Raw genomic sequence first — 17770 nt, 5'->3', positions numbered from 1 at the left:
GATCTAAACAGAACAACATCAATCCACTTAACACAATCAAGCAAACCTGAATGCACTATAATGATGGATCTTTAATAACTAAACTCCAAGATTAACATTCCAGTCAAATTTCATAAAAAATTATATTCACCAGCTGGTAAAGCTTATGACATCAATTATATGAGATATTTTATTCTCTTTAAAACAACAAACACATTTAAAAAACTATAATGACTGTAAACAAACAATTACTGCGGGAGTGTGTGTGGGGTAGATTGGTTATAAACTCATTCCTCGGTCGGTGAACTTCTGGTACTAAAGTGTAGCCTTTGTCCTGAGACACTATCACAATGTCTCCCTCTGCTGGCAGAAACATGTCACTGCTAAAAGCCTTTGTCTCCATAGATGATGTCATCCTCTGTTTACGGCAGACACGCACACACGCGCGCAGCCGCGCGCAGCCACACACACACACACACACACACACACACACACACACACACACACACACACACACACACACACACACACACACACACACACACACACACACACACACACACACACACACACACACACACAGTGGCTCCCTCAGGCATCTTTAAGCATGTGATTCGACTGAGCTGGCACGTCAAGCGCACCCTCTGTACATCATTGCCTGGGTTTATCCTCGCCATTAGATGAATAACAAAGTAGCCCAGCAGTGGTGATTACATTTTAATAAGGCACCTGTGGGATAGCCTCCATTCAATACTTTGCCTCAAGAGATGAATGGGATCCCCACCTTTTCCCATCATCCCTCATTTCCTCCCTGTCAATACTTAAATCACTCCATAATGATGCTATTATGCCGTTCGTGTCTGAAGTATATGACCATTATGCCCACTAAGTCCAAAGAAAATGCTTCACACTCTCTCTAATCAAGATCAACTGCAGTAGTCTGCAATATGAAATTCTTCTTTGGCAAAATGATGAATGTATTTTGTAGGAATCAGTCCTAGGAGGAAGTGGAGATGACCTTTTGCCCCACTGTAAAAAAAGTAATAGCACCACCAGCATGAAATGAGGAAAAAATCCATTAAACCACTCTGCAAATCGGGCAAAACCAAACCAGAGTATAAACGTGCAAAAAGCCTTTGAGGGGACCGTGGACCCAGTGTGATGGAAACCACAACACTGAACAAATAGCAAAGAAAGTGAAGTGATGAATTAATTGACAGTGATATATAGTGCATGGCAGTGCAGTGAGGTAATGCATTGTGATCTTCCTTTACCTGCGGCGAGACGTGCACGGTATTGGTTTGCACCTCTGATCCGTTTGTGTGCGTCTCTGTCTTGCTGTCTGACCTCAGCAGATGAGCCTTGGTCACAGCACTGGCATCTTTCCTCGCCACAGGCGGCTGTGAGACACAGAAGACAGCAGAGCAAAGTAAGACGAGAGTGAATGTTTCTTCACAGTGAGAGCCCTGATGGAAGGAAGTGGAGTGGCATATACTTATTCTTATGTAAAGCTATTTAACTTGTGGGAGAAATGTTTGAATGCATTTTTTATCAGGTTGGTCTGCTTGAATATGGCAAAACAAATTAGGGTGCAGAGGCAGATGAAGAGAAGAAAGGCAAGCAGTAAACAAAAAACAAATGGATGAAAGATTCAGAAATAAATCATAATATAGAATAAAATAGGTTGAACAAAAGTACACATGAACAAAAAATACACCAATCAAAATGAGAAATGGCCCAACTTAAAAGTCTGCCGTTGTTATGAAACGCAATCCAGCCAGGCAGGGTGAATCCGGGGGTGATGGTGACGGAGCGAGGGTGCATAGAATTATCCGTCTACCTCATGATGTGTTCGCTCCTCTGGAAGCTTCTCCTCTATGGGAGACTTATCGCAGGAACCCATTAGACGGGCAGAGTAGAACCTGGAGGTCTCCTCAAAGTCGTCCCGGCCCACCTCCGGCTGATGCTCTCTCCCCCCGTGCTCCGACACGCCCTTGGCTAAGTCTTCCATGCCGGAGTGGAGGTCTGTGATAACGGTGAAGTCGACCTCCGCCTCCAGGCTGGATGTGGAGCTAACCGTCATGCTGGAGCACTTCCGCTCAATGCTCAAGTGAGTTTCTCTCATGCTTGCCACAGTGTCCCGTTCCTGGTCCTCCTCAGGGTCTAAGATCACGTGGGGCCTCTTGTCCCCGAGCTCCTTCTGAGGCAGGTACAGACACAGGATCACCACTATAACGTCACACAACTGCAGTCGGACTGATGATGATGACATGGAATGGGATGGGATCTTGTGTCATGGTGGTGGGCAAACCGGGACTGGGAGTGAGGATCCAAAATTGAGCTCACGTGCAATGACACCGATACTGCACCATGAATTTACATGATGGAATTATATAGCATGCAAATGTGAAAGAATAGTAATATTTCTGAAGAAAGATTTCCACTTTCACACAAAGTGGATCTCACAATAGAGACCTCCTTTTATCACTCAAAGCTAAAACTGCATCATGCCGACAGCAGGGATGCTGTTCTCATTTTCTCTCGACGGTGATCACAGTGATGGATGAAGGAGTATGTTATGCTTTTTCCTACATCACAATACATCCTTCAAGTCAATTTAGAGGCATGCAGTTTAGAGTAAATGATGCACAGACACGCAGGAGGGAAAACGGGTGATGAGCATGGTGTGTGTCTGTGATTTAAATACAAATGAGTAACCTTGACATCGGCAAATGGCTCTTCATATATGGCAGGAGTAGACAGAGGCTCCTGCAGGGGGGAAGCAGAGGAAAGGGCAGAGTGTCCTGAGGTTAGACACAAGGTCAGCAGGCCACCAGACAAACACACAACTTGACTGGAGATATCAGCATATTCAGTGCCCAAAGTCAGACCTAACCTAAACAAGGATTGAGCTGTATTGCTGCTTCAGAGCCTAAATTTGGTGTGATTGCTAACACCCGGATCTCTCCAAACCCAAGTTTAGGTGAGAAATTCAGCCAGACCCAAACTAAGCCCACTGGGTCCATTCAGATCCAGTCAGGTCCTAAAGGATTCAGGCACAAATTTCAACAACTGCACTGCAGGTGACATATACAGTATAAGTGCAAGGATAGAAAAGAGGTGAGCTCTCAGCAACAAAGCCATCTACAGCCAGGTTGTTCTGTTAGGGTTAGTAGTGACGAGGCAAGAGAACCTTGTTTGTATTAGGAGCAGGTTTTCAGCATAGCAGCAGCCACTCATTGAACAAAACTGAATTTGCAATATCATGCACCTTGAATTTCAATAGAAAAATCATTCAGTTGGTCAAATTAACGTGCATAAGAAGCGCTGAGGTGATGTTCAAAGCCGTGCCAATCAAAATGCCTGTCCACGTTAGCGCAAATGTTGTTGAAAGACGAGGTAATGCCATCACCATCAGCTCCTATCTCACAGATACAGGTGCAATTGTCTCTCGGTCATTCAGACAGAGAGCGACGCAACACCTCTTCTCGTGCCTGTTCAATTCAATGTTTGCAAGACTTTGACTCAGATGAAAAGGTGGCAACTGATGAAAGCGGTCATGTCTTTACACTTCAGACTCCTTTCATTCCCAGTGCCAAATGCGGTCAAGCTCCTAATGATACCGACAGTGAAATGAAAGCAGCAAATCTGACTGAGCTGTGGTGTCTGGCTGCTCACTGCCTGCTGCTGGTTTCACAGCTGGAGGAGCCAACGTGTTTACTGCAGCAGCTTAGCTTTCTATCCAGATGAGGTTGAGGATGAACATGTGTCTGATTTATGAATTATTCCTATTATTATCACCGCTCAAGAATTCATAATGATTCACGTGCAAACCAGTTGGAATTACACATCAACACTTGAGTGATGTAATAGCCCCGAGTAATGAATAGAAAAGTGTTTTTCAATTTCGTTTTGTCACAACAATTTGCACTAAATCAGTTTCTTTTGCATTTTTGTATTTGTCATTTCAGTTTGGAAATGGAAACAATCATCTGGCCCGCTAATAATATGTGAGCCATTCTTTCCTCGCCTCCCTGTGAGGAAGGATGTGAGCCGAAAAGAATGAAGAGGCTCACGTATTAGGCAAAGGAAAACGACAAGCCGACTTGGTTCACAGCCAGAGATGAGCTGGACAGATTTGCCAGATGTTGCAGTACGTGCTGAGGGCAAGGGGAGCGAACAAACTTCCAAAATTACAATAAACGTCCAAAATTAGCTTGTGCCAATCGCTCTAGTGATTTTGCCAAAAGTATCACTCAACCTGCTCTTCATACAGGCATGAAAAGGAGAATGGATGAGTGTTTCGAGTCACTGGAAATGATGTGCAAGTCTGTCTGAAGCTCATGCGATGCTTTATTTCCAATGACTGAATAGCAGATGCCAAGCAGAGTTACCGAGTGTCTCTTCTTGGCTGCGTCGTGGCTAGGCTCCCTGCCAGGATTTCGGCTGTTCCGCAGTATAAGTCCAGACTCCCTGGCCTTCTGCGTTTTCACTGGTGGGGCCGGGGGAGCCATTTTGGGAAGCGATGATATCTTGGAACTGAACAACTGATTCTCTGTAGCTCTAAATCTGCAACTATCTTCTGATTGTTCTGTTTTAGCATCGAATTTCGCGATGCCCTCCATATCGGCTGCGACTGTTGAATGGAAGGAGGCCACGTCAGTCCAGGGGAGGTCTGATGATCCCTCTGGAGAGCCAACCGACCAGCGGTATTCTCTTCTGAAAGCCAGGCCAGGCCTGTCCCTTTCTTCCTTACATGCCACGCTCTTTGACCTTTCTGGTTTAAGAGGAACAATTCTGGTGATTTCTGACTGGTAGCTGCTGCCTGATAGGCGGTGAAGAGACCTTCTCTGACCTTTGTCTCCAATCAATCCGTCAATGTCCTCTGCTGCACCGCTGCTGATTTTACGTTCATGTGTCCTAACCTGTCTGAGTTTGACTTCTGCTAGCTCTTTGTTGTCGACCAGGCTTTTCCCTCGCCCCTGCCAGTTCATCATAGACTCACTTTTAACATCTCCTAATGAACTTTCACACTCTACTTTTGCAGGTCCATTCACTGGACCTAAATCCATATCACATGGCCCATCCGGGCTAACATTTCTCTTTAGCTGGTCTGGTCCTTCATTGGCGACCTCACTGGTTTGTATAGCATCTTGTTTGTCGTCTTTGTAGACACTGACAGGCTGATCCTTTCCTGATCCCTGATCATCTTTCATCTCCACCACAGGGGGCATTTCATAATGATTTCCTGTTTTAGACATCTTGTCTGGGCTGTCCTCCCAGTCTGAGCCCTCGTTTTCTTCTGCACTAGAATCGCTGCCTCCTTTGCTGTAGATCAGTGCTGCAGGCATCCCCAGGTTTAAACTCTGCGGCCTTCGCTTTTTCCTTGGTTTAGAAGCTGTATGTTCCTTTACCTGGCAAGAGCCTGGGGCCACATCGCTGTTTGCCTCAGGCTCTGAGGCTTGAGATGGTTTACCTTGATATTTGTCCTGAAACGAGTCTGCATTCTCAGATAATTGAATCACAAAACGACTTCTATTAGCCGGCCACGGCTCAGAACACTCAACTGCTTCCCCAGATGATTTTGATAATGGAAAATCATCAGTATGGCTTTTCAATTCTTTTTTGCCGTCGCCTGCCACGTCAATATGAATCATCTTGGCAACATCTATTTCTTTCTCCAGCTCCTTTTTCTCCCATGAGGTATCACATGCGTACGGAGAGGTGAGATATTTGTTCTTATCTTCTGCCTTCCAGTCATGGTCTTGTTGGTAAGTTTCTTGTTTTTCAATCAATACCCACTCCTCAGAGCCCTATATGTTGGTATAGATTAAACATAGTTAGACATTCCAAGCACATCGGCTGCAAACAATGAAATCTCCACAATAACAGAATGTACACAATGTACAACTGATACATAGTAGGGCTGAATGATTTCTGAGAGGTTTTGTTACAGAAATTGTTCTTGTAAATAACACTGCAATTGTTTTCCTAAAAATTCAACTCAAGGCCTGTGTTGGTGGTCAAATATCTACCAAGCATTTGTGTTTTACTCCTTTCGACACAACAAAATAATCCAAAGGAATGATCTGGTTGCTAATTGTCCCTTGAGGATGACAGTAGTCTGTCTATCTCCAACAAATTGTACAACACATTTTACCACAACCAGCACACCTTCAGTCGCAAAAATCCAATCCAATCCAATTACAATCAAATATGTGTCAACTGATTGGACAACATTAAACAAACCTCACAGTTTGATTGCCATCACGCCTCAGAATACAAATTTGGGGCCATCAGAACTCATCTCAACTCAGAATTCATCAGACGACAAGGTTCAGCAGGACCGACTGACATGAAACCAAGACTATGAAACCAAGACTATGCAATCAAGGACTGCAAAAGTCTATGCATTGTGGAAAGCAAACAACCTAGAAAACACAGAAAAGCACATGGCCCAATAAAGGAAAACTGCTGCTTAGCTCAAGATTCAACCTGTCAACGTGGATCGGAAAAGTCAAGGACAACTCTTGATGACCACCTACGTATCATCTTGCGATGACATCTCTACCTCAGCAACATATTGTACAACCATTCATGTACCCTGACTCCAATGACTCCCGTCTAACAAGCCACCTGGCCCAAGGTGTAAACAACAGAGGATAAAAGCCATTGATTTAGAACTGAAAAAGGCACTTAGAGCTGTAAAATCACTCCAAGACTGAACAGTTGCCTTGAACTACTTCTGCTGGATATCCAATGACCAACATTAGATCACTGAGAACCCTCATAGACGTAATCCACTCAACCTCATGAAATATCAAAATGCTTTTTATAAATCATCTTTCACAAAGCACACACAGACACCATGTGAGTTTTATTTTGTAATTATCATAAATAAGTTCCAGCTGATTTAATCTGTGCCTGTTGCCATTTCAGACCAGAAACTCAGCAGTTGCCCGGATATATTTGACCCTTGATGAAACAACATTTCATTAATGTGGGGTGTAATTAAAAAACAACAACTCTGCACTCTTTCTAATCGTTATTAAAACATAATTGGATTCATCATTCAGCCCTAGTATAGTGAGTTTATTAACATGTACTATAAATTACGAGTCGTACAATAGTCCAATAGGTGTGTATAGATGTGCACCATGCAGTACATGATATAGGATTCATAGTAGACTGTATTGGGAAAGGCAGAGTTAGAAATAACCTCAGGTGAAGTCAAAAGAGTCTTCTGGATGAAACCCTCAACAGACAGGCTGTTAACAGGGTCCTTTCCCACTGCGCGGCCCACCGACTGGCCGACAGGAGGCAGAGGAGAGAGTTTAAAACAGAGTGAAGAACAGCCATTAGAGGTCTGACTGTGAGACTACATGAGAAAGATGTACAATAAATCATTTCATGCAAGAAGGAAAGAAAAGGGACAGAATCAGCAGCACCAGGAACTGACTGTGTTATTCTGCACAAACTTTTTAATGAATTTAGAAACAAGAATCCTGCAGTCCAGCACATTCCTCCTGTATCTGACAGCCACCAAATCCACATAACTAAATCTGCAAAAATTTGCAAAGCAAACATTATTATTCTGTAACTACATCAAAGACCGGACCTCTGTTGTATTTCTGGGGGAAATGTAAGCGCTGTGGGACTTCACCAGCCTACAAGTGTCTGTCAGACACAATAATTCCATTCCTTCGATTGGATTTTATTTTTTGCTGCAGCCAATAATTGAGGTCATTTCCTCATTGTCCCAGATAGGAAACAGACACAGTGTCAACCAAACTATACTGTCCGTGGGCTACAAGCTTAGTACTGTGTCATCTATTTTATAATGACCATAATGCAATCACAGCTCAAGAGCTTTCATGATCTGGGGTAACGAACGTGTGTCAATGTACGGTTATCAAGGAAAAACACTGATAACTGATAATTATTTCTCAAGTGTCTCACAGAGTTAATCTCCAAAACATCTTGCAGCTAATCTACTTAAGATGCTTCCTCCTGTGACTGCTTGTCAATCTCTGCCTTTGAGATATTGTCACATGACATTATTCTCGTTCACCAGAGATTGGATGGAAAACACAACAGAGATTTTTCTATTTGATCCTATGAGGCCTATCTTATGGTAATACTGCAGCATGGGAGATACCCATTTGCAGCTGCCTGTGGGAGCAATATCAAATAAACGTAGCTATGTCCAATTTTCATGTTCGTTTATTGTTTTGTCTAGAGTCATATTGTTTTGACTTTAGGTTTAAAAGCCTTTTATACAGCGTGCAAAATATGACCAGAAATTGCCTGCTTTTCTTTCTTTACCATTAAGAAGCAAAACGAGGGATTCAACACAATAGTGGCCAGAATAAAACATAATTGGAGAACTCCGCACATCCCCACACACTCATCCCCTACTCACAGCCTTCTTCTCAGGCGTGCCAGTCGGAGAGGTCCCTGACAAGCGCTTTTCCCGGTTCATCAGCTTGCTGTTGGGCTCCCTCAGGGCTCTCTTCAACTCGTTGATGCTGGCCTGATGCTTCAACAGGACATCCTTCGACTTATCCAGGAACTACAGCAGGTGGAGGAAGAAAGAAGAAAGAAAAGAGAACGAGACAAGCAATGACCATCAGCACAGTGTCAACTCCAGTGATTACATCCACACATTGCATTCAAATCAAGTTCATCTGATATGTGCGAGTGAATGAACTTTGAGATAACACCTCTAAATGCATAGGAGAGGATGCTTGAATGAAGGCTTTCACTTATTTCAAACTGACCACTGACTACCTGGACCCTTGTGTTTTGGTAGATCAAAAGGAATAGTGTAGATGGTGTATTAAAGCTCTGAACTGCAGTGCTTGGAAGGAAAGGGCATATAAGATGCCATAGAACTCACAGAATAACAATTTCAGTTACTGCTCACATTGTTTTTTTGAAACAACAAAGTTGACAAGAATATGAATAAAGGCAATGCAATGCAAATGCAGCAATGAATCCAGAATGTCTATTTACTTTGCAGGCGAATTGGATTTCCAAATATGACACTTGTGATGGCAGTGCTAAGGAAAATGCTTTATAGGCACTTACGGAAAATTAGAATTTCAATCACACCTATTGCCTTAATTAAATTGTGCTCCTTATTCATCAAAGGGAAATTCACATGAGACTTCTCTAGCTACATCCTAAGAGAAATGATGGCTGACAGGTAATATGACATTTCAAAAGACGGCTTAAAATATTCTGTGATCTAAGGCAGCGGAAGCAAGCAAAGCACAATCTGCAGAAGAAGAAGGAAACGAAGAGACATGCTGGACATGCAGGGGGGGCAGCGGCAGAGAGCACAAGGTCTGAAGACAGGAACCTGTACCTCCTGTTTGTGCCGAGGGGTGGTCTCCCGGTCCAACTGAGACAGCCGAGTTGGGGCAGGAGAATGGGCAAGGACAAGTACGGGGTAAGAGGTGAAGAGTGCAGGGGTCAGTGGGTGTAGGAGTAATGTCAAATGCAGAGACTGAATGTCAGCAGGTAAGTGATAAGGGAGACGGGAAGGCCGGAGTCAATTTTCAATCACAATCATCCACAGATGCAGCATTCTCAGCCTCATACATCAGCCTGATCTACTGAAATCTTTCAACACTATTCATCTGGCATCAAGCAACTGAACAGTCAGGACACGTTTGATCATTTTGACATCATCTGAAAATCCATCCCAGCAAACATTTTCTAATTTAAAAGATTGTGAGAAATTAAACAAAATCAGAGCTGAGGTGTTAACTGTGTAACTCTCATCTTCTCATATCATTTCAAATCAGTTTCTTGTGTTATTGTAGATTTGTATCCTCTCCTGATATCCTAATCTGTATGCTTGCTGGGATGCTTAACTATAACAAACAGATAAAAATGGAACATTTGCAAAATGCTTGTTTAAATTGTGTATTTCTGCAAATTCTATTTTCTACGATTACAGTGGTAACGAGCACATTCCCTGAAGACACACATACACAACACACAACTTAGAGAGAGTGATGTACTGCGAAAGAGGATCGATAGTGCAAAGACAGGCATTCAGACAGACGGACAGACAGGCAGAGACCAAATCACCAGACACAAAATACCTCCTGTTTACTGTCAACTGGTGACCCAGCCTCCTCCTTAAGGCCAGCAAGAGTGGGAAGAAAAACTGTGTTAGCGGCAGAGGACTTGGCTTGAGTTTGCGTTTCTCACCATAATGAGATAGGGTTCAAACTGTAAAGCTGTTAGTGGGACTTATGAGCGGTGTGGTGTAAGCATATAAGCCTGAGTGAATAGGAGTGAAAGAAGATGCATTAGTAATGCTTAATCCACAGAAGCCACCACAGCGTTGTACCTCGGCAGAATAAGCCTTGGCGAGCAGAGAAGAGTAGAGAAGCTTGCATGGCATGTATTTAAATTAGCAACCCTGCAGTCCCTGTCACCTCTGGCACTGGATTCAAAAAAGACTTAAGCTCTATTTTCATACCAGTGTGACTCAGACCTTTGCAGGCACCTTCAGTAGTTTTTTATTCAAGAAAAGTCACAAACATTAGGAAATCTAGTGTACCATGATGTCTTTCTTTTTGCTTGGAGAGACATTTCCATCCTCTACGTCCTGCTCCCTCTCCTCCAGCTGCTCTTCCAACTTGTCCTCCTCATCCTGATCCAAACTTGGCTCGAGCTCAGTCTCCTGCTCATCCACAGAAGGGCTGTGAAGACACCGCTGTTCGCTGATGCTGCGGTTGGACAAGCCGTCGTGGTTCTCACACATGGCCGACACGGGCCGTGAGAACTCTGCTGATAAGGAGGGATGAAAAGTTACGAGAGACAAGTTCGGGGACTTGTGGGTTTTAAATGAATCTCTGCCGCTTACCTCCATCCAAGCTTCGAGATAGCAGGTATCGCTTGCTGGTAGAACGATCAAAGTGTGGAGCAGGCCTGTCTATGAGAGCACTGGCTTGTCTGGTTTGAGCTTGTGTTCTTCCACTGTATCGAAACTTGGAACCCATCACCAAGAAGCCCTTAGGAGGAGGCTCAGGAGATACCAACCTGCAGAAAGCAAAAGGGAGATTCTGATGTCTCAAGATCCCTGTCTTATTCAAATAACATCTGAAAGAGCTGACTTTTGATGACCTCGAATTACTAAAGCAGTGTGTGCCATCTTACACACAGCAGTTCTTAGTGTGCTTATCCTTGCTGCCAAGGCTATCAGTGAAAGAGGATTGATAGAATTGATGGAGGCAGTAGATAGAACTTAAAGTACATTTCATGCTGAAAAGAAGGCAGAGAAAAGAGAGAAGAAACTGATGCATTGGTCCTCTAAATCAGAATAGGTAGGAAGATGGATCATTTTATGTTAAGTTGGTGTTGCACCAACAGCAGTAGTAATGAATGAACCAAAAACAAAAGTAGAGCTCTGCCTGCTGCCCCCACAGCGGTGATTCAGCCAGCCATGTGATATCTGGGCCAATTACAGCCAGGGGCGGTAGCACAAGGTGGAGGAGGTAGGAGTAAAAAACCATGGAAGAGTCTGAGTCATTGTATGTTAGGCCTTGAAAACGGCACTTCATGTGAACTACACCAGGGCCTTTCTCATCAAGAAACATTTCGGTTAACAAACATGCGACATGGAACAGCTGGGCGAAGAGAAAATTGTTCAATAACAAACTCTTAACTTGTATTCTCAACATGTTCCTGTAATGTTTGTCCTCCCACTGGCAGACATTGTATCAGAATCAATCTTCAACCAGCTGTTTTTGGCTGTATGGTACCTGATCAGGATGTCCTTAATGATTCTGAGACTGAGTATACACTGAAATGAGCTAACATGCACATCTGTTGCTGCATTGAACAATTTCTAACCATCCGGTGAACATGTGCGGGTGCAATGCATGAAGCTGTACAAGTGGAAACATTTGTTCTCGCCTTGATTGGATTTGAACGAGAAAACCCTCCAACCATGACAGTAGAGTGACACTTACCGGAAAAAGGTGTGATGCTCAATGCAGACCTTCCACAGCCTCTTTGCAGCTCTGTGGTTGGGGAGCTTAAAGCCGATCGTACTTTCAAACTGTTCATACTGGAGCAGAGAGAGAGGAAAAGGAGACACGCACAGAAGTGTGTGAATACAGGGGCCATTGGTTTATTATGCTGCTGTAGCTTCAGGGCTAAGTCAATATTTTCTTAGAACAAGACAAAAATTAATGTTTAGGGATACGAATAATGCATCGCTACCTCTGCCAAGGCCGGATAGAGACAAGGACAGGCATTTTTCTTCTGTTATGTTTTGTTCTTCTTGTATAAGAGGGGTTCAAGGGAAAACCATAAGAAATAGTCGTATAAAAAATGAAAATGCATCCAGACCTATTTCTTATTAGTTTCAGTATTTCTTCTTAAGAAATTGGCAAAACTTTCTAATTAAAAAAAGGAAATCCTGGATGCACCTGGATTGGCACCAACATTTAATAAGGTATTCTTCCCTGGTGTATGTCCCACTCTTCTACCTTGCTTAGCCCAACTCCATTACCAACATCCTGAACAAGATACCAAATGAACCAAACTATGCAGGCAAAAACATGACCTCATAGTTCGAGGTAAAAATTACAGAAAATATATTACATCCCATATCTGCACAAACACTGAATCCAGTCAATTAAGTCATCAGTCCGGTCGTCAACCGATTCCATTCCTTTTGCTGACACAAACACTGCTGCCACAATACGCCGTAGTTAAAATGATTGACTGTCAATACACGAGCAAATCCATTCACATAACAAGATGAAATTTTCTTCCAAATAAGCCTGGCACTGCCAATTGGACGAATGGAGCACACCCAGGCAAAAAGGGGATAACATCCAATTTTCTGCCATTGGGAACAAATGGAAAGAAAGCATTTGGTGGCTCTATATTTATACTCTTTATCCCTTTTTGTGGGTGTTGGTGCAGCTGCACCGCACTGTTAAAGGGACTCTTTCTTCGGCTCAATCACAGGCTCACTGTGCAGCTCGGTCAGCTTACTGGGTCTGACCCAGACAGCCTGTCACACTGAGGCTCAGCATGGAGGAAAAGCTGCAGCATTGCTTAGAACAATGAAGAAGGCAGGACTGTAGATCCTGACAATATGCAGTACAGCAGAACAAGTGGATTGAAGGAGGATTTTAGTCTTCTGCTTAGACCAAGGGACTACATATCTATGGGTCCAGAGCAACTGCCATTTCTGTTGCCATGGCTTCATTATCTATATGACATACCTCTCCAGGTCTAATTTTGATGTAGAAGTTGCTCCTCTTATAGGAGATCTTAAGGATCTTTGGCCAGGCAAAGCGGTTGATCCTCAGCCTATCCCGGTAAATCAGAAGGCCATTGGCACAGACACCCAGCATTATGTCAATGCTCTCAGAATCCTGGGGGAGGGGGGGCACAAGGCAACAAAGAAACAGAAATAATTAGCGGTTGTGAAACTTCCTTTCACATGAACTAACACAGGGAAGGTAACAGCCTGATGATGGTGACAGTTACCTTAGCGTGATGGAGGTCGACCCCATACATAGACAGTTTCTTTGCATTCTCCAGGAAGTTCATTTCAGCCTCAGCTGGTGTCATACCCCTGTGGCAGAATGGAGATAAAATGTGTAAACAACAACCGCAGGCCGCCTAAGATCCCACACAGCAATTGCATATTTGTGTTATTATAATAACACAAAATTTCTCCCTTCTCACTAAGCATTTTGCTTGGCTGTAAATCACCAAATAATACTACATGGAGCATCATGATGGCCCTCTGCATTTGTGTTCTCACATTGGCGAGGCTCATAGTGCGTACATTTCAATGTCAGATGTGATCATGTTATGGTGTCCATCAGCTGTTTGACCATCACCACTGACAAATAACTTGTGAATGACATTTGTCAAACCCTCAAAATTTGATAGCATGTCCATAGTGTGTACTTGTAGTTTCGATGGAGCTCCATCACCCGCTCCTCCAGCTCACGCGTCTGATTGGGGGCGAAGCGGAAATCGGTGACATAGTCGGTGCCATGGTCTTCCTGGTCATAGTCTCCCAGCTCTGCTTGAACAGTGTAGGAGCCCAGGAGGGCGTGAGTGACGAATGAGCACGGCAGGCGACCTGACAGCATGTCATCCCTCAGCTGGAGACACAGGTAGTATCTGTCAGAGGAGACAGAATTGGAGGACAGGAGGGTGTTGACAGTCAAACAGGCTGAGCCAAAGCAAGCTCCTACAAGTATTCAAAGCTAATCCATGGCAGTTAACAGCATTCCAGCTTTAATCCAAAAGGAATGGGATTTAGTTTGCTTTGACATGGGGGCAGATATTCTATGCAAATTGCTCCAAACATGTTTTTGTTAAAACATATCTTGAGGGAAATGAGGGGGTGTAACATTTGTAGAACTGACAAGTGCAAACTGTTTCTCCTTTGATTAACGAAGAGGAGAATTTGACAGCAATGCCCCACAGGCTGCAACAGCTGGAAATGTGAGTTTGTGTGTGTGTGTGATGAAGATATATTCTACCTGGTTATATCCTCAGTGAGCTGGGAGGGGTCAGGTGGATAAAACTTGACAGCAAAGGCAAAGTGCCAGGGAGAATCTGAAGAGACAGTGACAGCAGTTGGTTTTCCATCATATTACATGGACATTTTCAGCAACAATCCTTTTTTTAAAATGGTACAAAACTGGAATTCATATAAAACAACTCTGCAGCAACTTTACTTTGTGAAATAAAGTACCCAAACAAATGCAACTGAATAAAATATCTATAATTTGAGCAATTGCGATTCAGAAACTCACTGCGCATCTGCTTCTTGATCTCCTTGGAGGGGTCCAACCAGTTCTGAAAGACAGAAGGAAGGATTCATGCTGGGAAAACTGGAAACATGGCTAATGCACACCCCGGTGTCACATTTTGCTCTAATTGCCGTCAATGTTCTAATGAAGGCCTCACCATATGGTTAAGTAAAGGAGCTGAGCCCTTCCCTGCTGAGCTGCTCAATGTGCATAGAGCAGATTTAATTTAAGCATCTGTTTCTCCATTGTGTTGCAAAATTACACCCAGCCAGTTACCTATCTGATCATCGTCACATCTTATCATGCAGCGAAACATTGGACCACAAGGGGCACTCCCTCTGATTCTGTATTGTTAGAGCGTCTCATCAGTGCTGCACTGCACACATACTCAGGCTTGAGCGACCTTGTAAATCACAGAGCAGGAGGCACAGGCACAAACACACATAGAGGGAAAGGTGGTTAAAAATAAACACCACTTGTGTGTTGTTACCCTGATGAAATGTTTTCCTCAATAACAGCAGAATCACTTTTCTGGATATTGGGGAAATAACCTCACCTTTCTTTCTGAGTGACACTGCATTCAGTGCATAACATTGTACACAGCACTATATAGTCTTAAATCATGACTTCAAAGATTGTATACTTTGCTCTAGTTGATGCTTAATTGTTTTCATTATGTACTTCTGTATCGTGATTCCTTTGTCAATTCTATTATATTGTTTTTGTGTTTCTTATTTCTCTTAACCTAATGCTTAACCCTTGAGAACAAACTAACAATGTTAGTTAATGATCGTATGTTAGGTAATGATAGTGATCTAAACTCTTGAATCTCAAATCTATATTTCCAATTTAAAAAGGGTGCGCAGAGACTTTTAAACGACTACTACTGAGATAAATGCATCAAAATCGTTATGTGTCGGTGTCAGTATCTGGATAATGACATCTGATGATCTGATCTGCACTGACACCATGTATGAACACGTGTTCTTGTTCTATGATTGCTGCCTGTTTTTGATCCCATCTCAGTATGTGTGCCATTATTCTATTTATGCTCATCTTCTCTTTGCTGTGTGGACGAGATTCATCCATTTTTGAAAATAACTGCACTGCCAATGCACTAATAACAACACTAGGCTCCCCGAGCCGATGTACCGCCTGCCAGGACCCAATTAGGGTGAACCACATTGACAATGCTAGCTTCAACATATGCAGCCTGGCAGATCAAAGAGCATCCTGAAAACAATGTAGTCCGAGAACGACTGCACTGTACTTTTTGATAAGTCACTTATTGGAGAGGTTACTATGGTTAATAATAAAAAAATGACGCTTGTACAACACCTAAAGGTACAAGTAGTGAAAGCAGATATCTTTGCTTCCAGTAAAGGGAATGAATTGAATGTTTAAACCTTGCACATACAGTATACTCTATGCACACATTTAAACAGCAACGAGTTTGTGAGCTAAAGGCGAAACATTTCTGTGCAGCCTATTCGGAACGGAGCTGATAGTGATCTTCAAGTAGCTGCTTATCAGTGCTGAAAGTCTTTTTGGCAGGAAGTATCGCATCAGTTAGAGCATGAAAGGTTGATACAGCACAGTGTACTTCAATACTGTGGTCATCCTTTGCAAACTGCAATTTTCTGTCAACTTGAACGGTGCCTGCACATCCATATGGACCCTCATACGCAGACAACTACACAAGCACAAACCAACACACTGCACTGGTGCTTAATCAGGCTGCTAAACACTTTAATGAGCCGCAAACATTTATCGTCCCCTGGAATCTATCTTATATCAGCCGAGGCCAAAGAGCACTCAATTAGTAAGAAAATCTCTGCTGGTCTGCTTTTTCATTGCAGATAAGCAGGAAGAAGTTTTAATCACTCAGTATTTAAGGTTTTGCATCTATTTTTTTGCAACTGTAGTTCATGAAGCAATCACAGAGAATAAATGTTCTCCTAAAGGGTGAAGATTAAATCCTCATTTCACAAATTGAGGCACAGAAAGGTCACCTGAAATGGCATTTCAATTGCCGAGTCTTGTTTGGGCTTCCAATCACGGGCAGCGAGCTCAAGCTGCACTCTGATGAGCCCGTCTTTGAAGTGCCTGTCATATTGATCCTCCCTACACTCGCACAAAGACAAATATTTGAAGTTCAAACCTGTTTACCCCTGTAGCTCAGTTACACTGCCTGTGTGTCTCAAGACCACGACAGCTCTAAAGCCTCAGCCATTATGCAAACGTCAAGCCACAATGTGCCAGCTGACAAGGTGTGCACGTGTCGATGGTGACTAAGGACATCCTCCACATGCTATAGCAGACTTGGATTTACCAAATCTGACACACCTGCCCTGAGGGAGGCTCCCATAGGTCCAAATCCCAATCCTTCTTTCACAGAAGAGCCCTCGTGTGAGGCGACAGCTGGGAGCATTTAGCTCAGTGTCCTAACAGCTATAATTAAATGATAACAACAAAATAACCCTGATCTGTGCACACTGACACATGAACAACAACCAGAGGGAAATATTCAGACTATATTTGGAATATCCGAATCATTTGCAGGCAGATTTAGTTGGAGTTTTAGTTGTGTACATATTTATCAAAGGCAGACATAATTAAACCACAGAGGATGGACCCAAAGAACTGCAGTTTTCCTTGCAAATACACTCACTTTAATCAACAGAAACATCAAGTGGGAGAAGACGTTATTCATTTGAAGTCAAACTATATTTAACCATGCTCACTTATCAAAGATATCCACTTCAATTTAGGTCCTTTGATGTAGCCGATGGTGTGAAAGTGATAAAAAGAAAATGATCTATCTGAAATAAAGAAAATTAATAAGTAACCAATAAAACTTGGGAGAGACTCTGCAATAAAAATGTGTTTTGAGGAGATATTTAATGGAGCGTAACGGTTTAGTAAGCCTGGAAACCAGCAGAAGGGCTCTACCAGAGGATTTCAAATATTATAAC

At 43.0% G+C, this 17770-nt stretch overlaps 2 protein-coding genes across 4 annotated transcripts in view; both read right to left on the bottom strand.

Annotated features, from left to right (window-relative positions):
- Positions 1 to 17770, bottom strand: part of LOC142991094 (band 4.1-like protein 1) — a 59439-nt gene that overhangs the window by 4813 nt on the left and 36856 nt on the right. The window contains exons 5-15 of one of the 3 annotated variants that reach the window (XM_076141090.1): positions 14799 to 14841; positions 14523 to 14598; positions 13939 to 14157; positions 13510 to 13597; positions 13242 to 13394; positions 11973 to 12070; positions 10865 to 11040; positions 10559 to 10788; positions 8402 to 8551; positions 2698 to 2748; positions 1254 to 1379 (exon numbers count right to left, since the gene is read on the bottom strand). In XM_076141090.1, the coding sequence (XP_075997205.1) occupies positions 1254 to 1379; positions 2698 to 2748; positions 8402 to 8551; positions 10559 to 10788; positions 10865 to 11040; positions 11973 to 12070; positions 13242 to 13394; positions 13510 to 13597; positions 13939 to 14157; positions 14523 to 14598; positions 14799 to 14841 (1410 nt within the window). The remainder of the gene's footprint in view (positions 1 to 1253; positions 1380 to 2697; positions 2749 to 8401; positions 8552 to 10558; positions 10789 to 10864; positions 11041 to 11972; positions 12071 to 13241; positions 13395 to 13509; positions 13598 to 13938; positions 14158 to 14522; positions 14599 to 14798; positions 14842 to 17770) is intronic. The other 2 variants (XM_076141091.1, XM_076141093.1) reach the window with 2 other exon arrangements.
- Positions 1418 to 2251, bottom strand: LOC142991029 (band 4.1-like protein 1). The gene has a single exon (XM_076140979.1). The coding sequence runs from the start codon at positions 2249 to 2251 to the stop codon at positions 1808 to 1810; it is 444 nt and encodes a 147-aa protein (XP_075997094.1). The 3' UTR covers positions 1418 to 1807.

Source organism: Genypterus blacodes, unplaced genomic scaffold (assembly GCF_046128005.1).
Source record: "Genypterus blacodes isolate CSIRO-AG114 ecotype Tasmania unplaced genomic scaffold, CSIRO-AGI_Gbla_v1 ptg000017l_1, whole genome shotgun sequence".
Lineage (NCBI taxonomy): Eukaryota > Metazoa > Chordata > Actinopteri > Ophidiiformes > Ophidiidae > Genypterus > Genypterus blacodes.
This window is presented reverse-complemented; position numbering and strand designations above follow the sequence as displayed.

Coding starts and splice junctions, on each gene's coding strand:
- LOC142991029 (XM_076140979.1), bottom strand. CDS start 2,251: ATGTCATCATCATCAGTCCGACTGCAGTTGTGTGACGTTATAGTGGTG.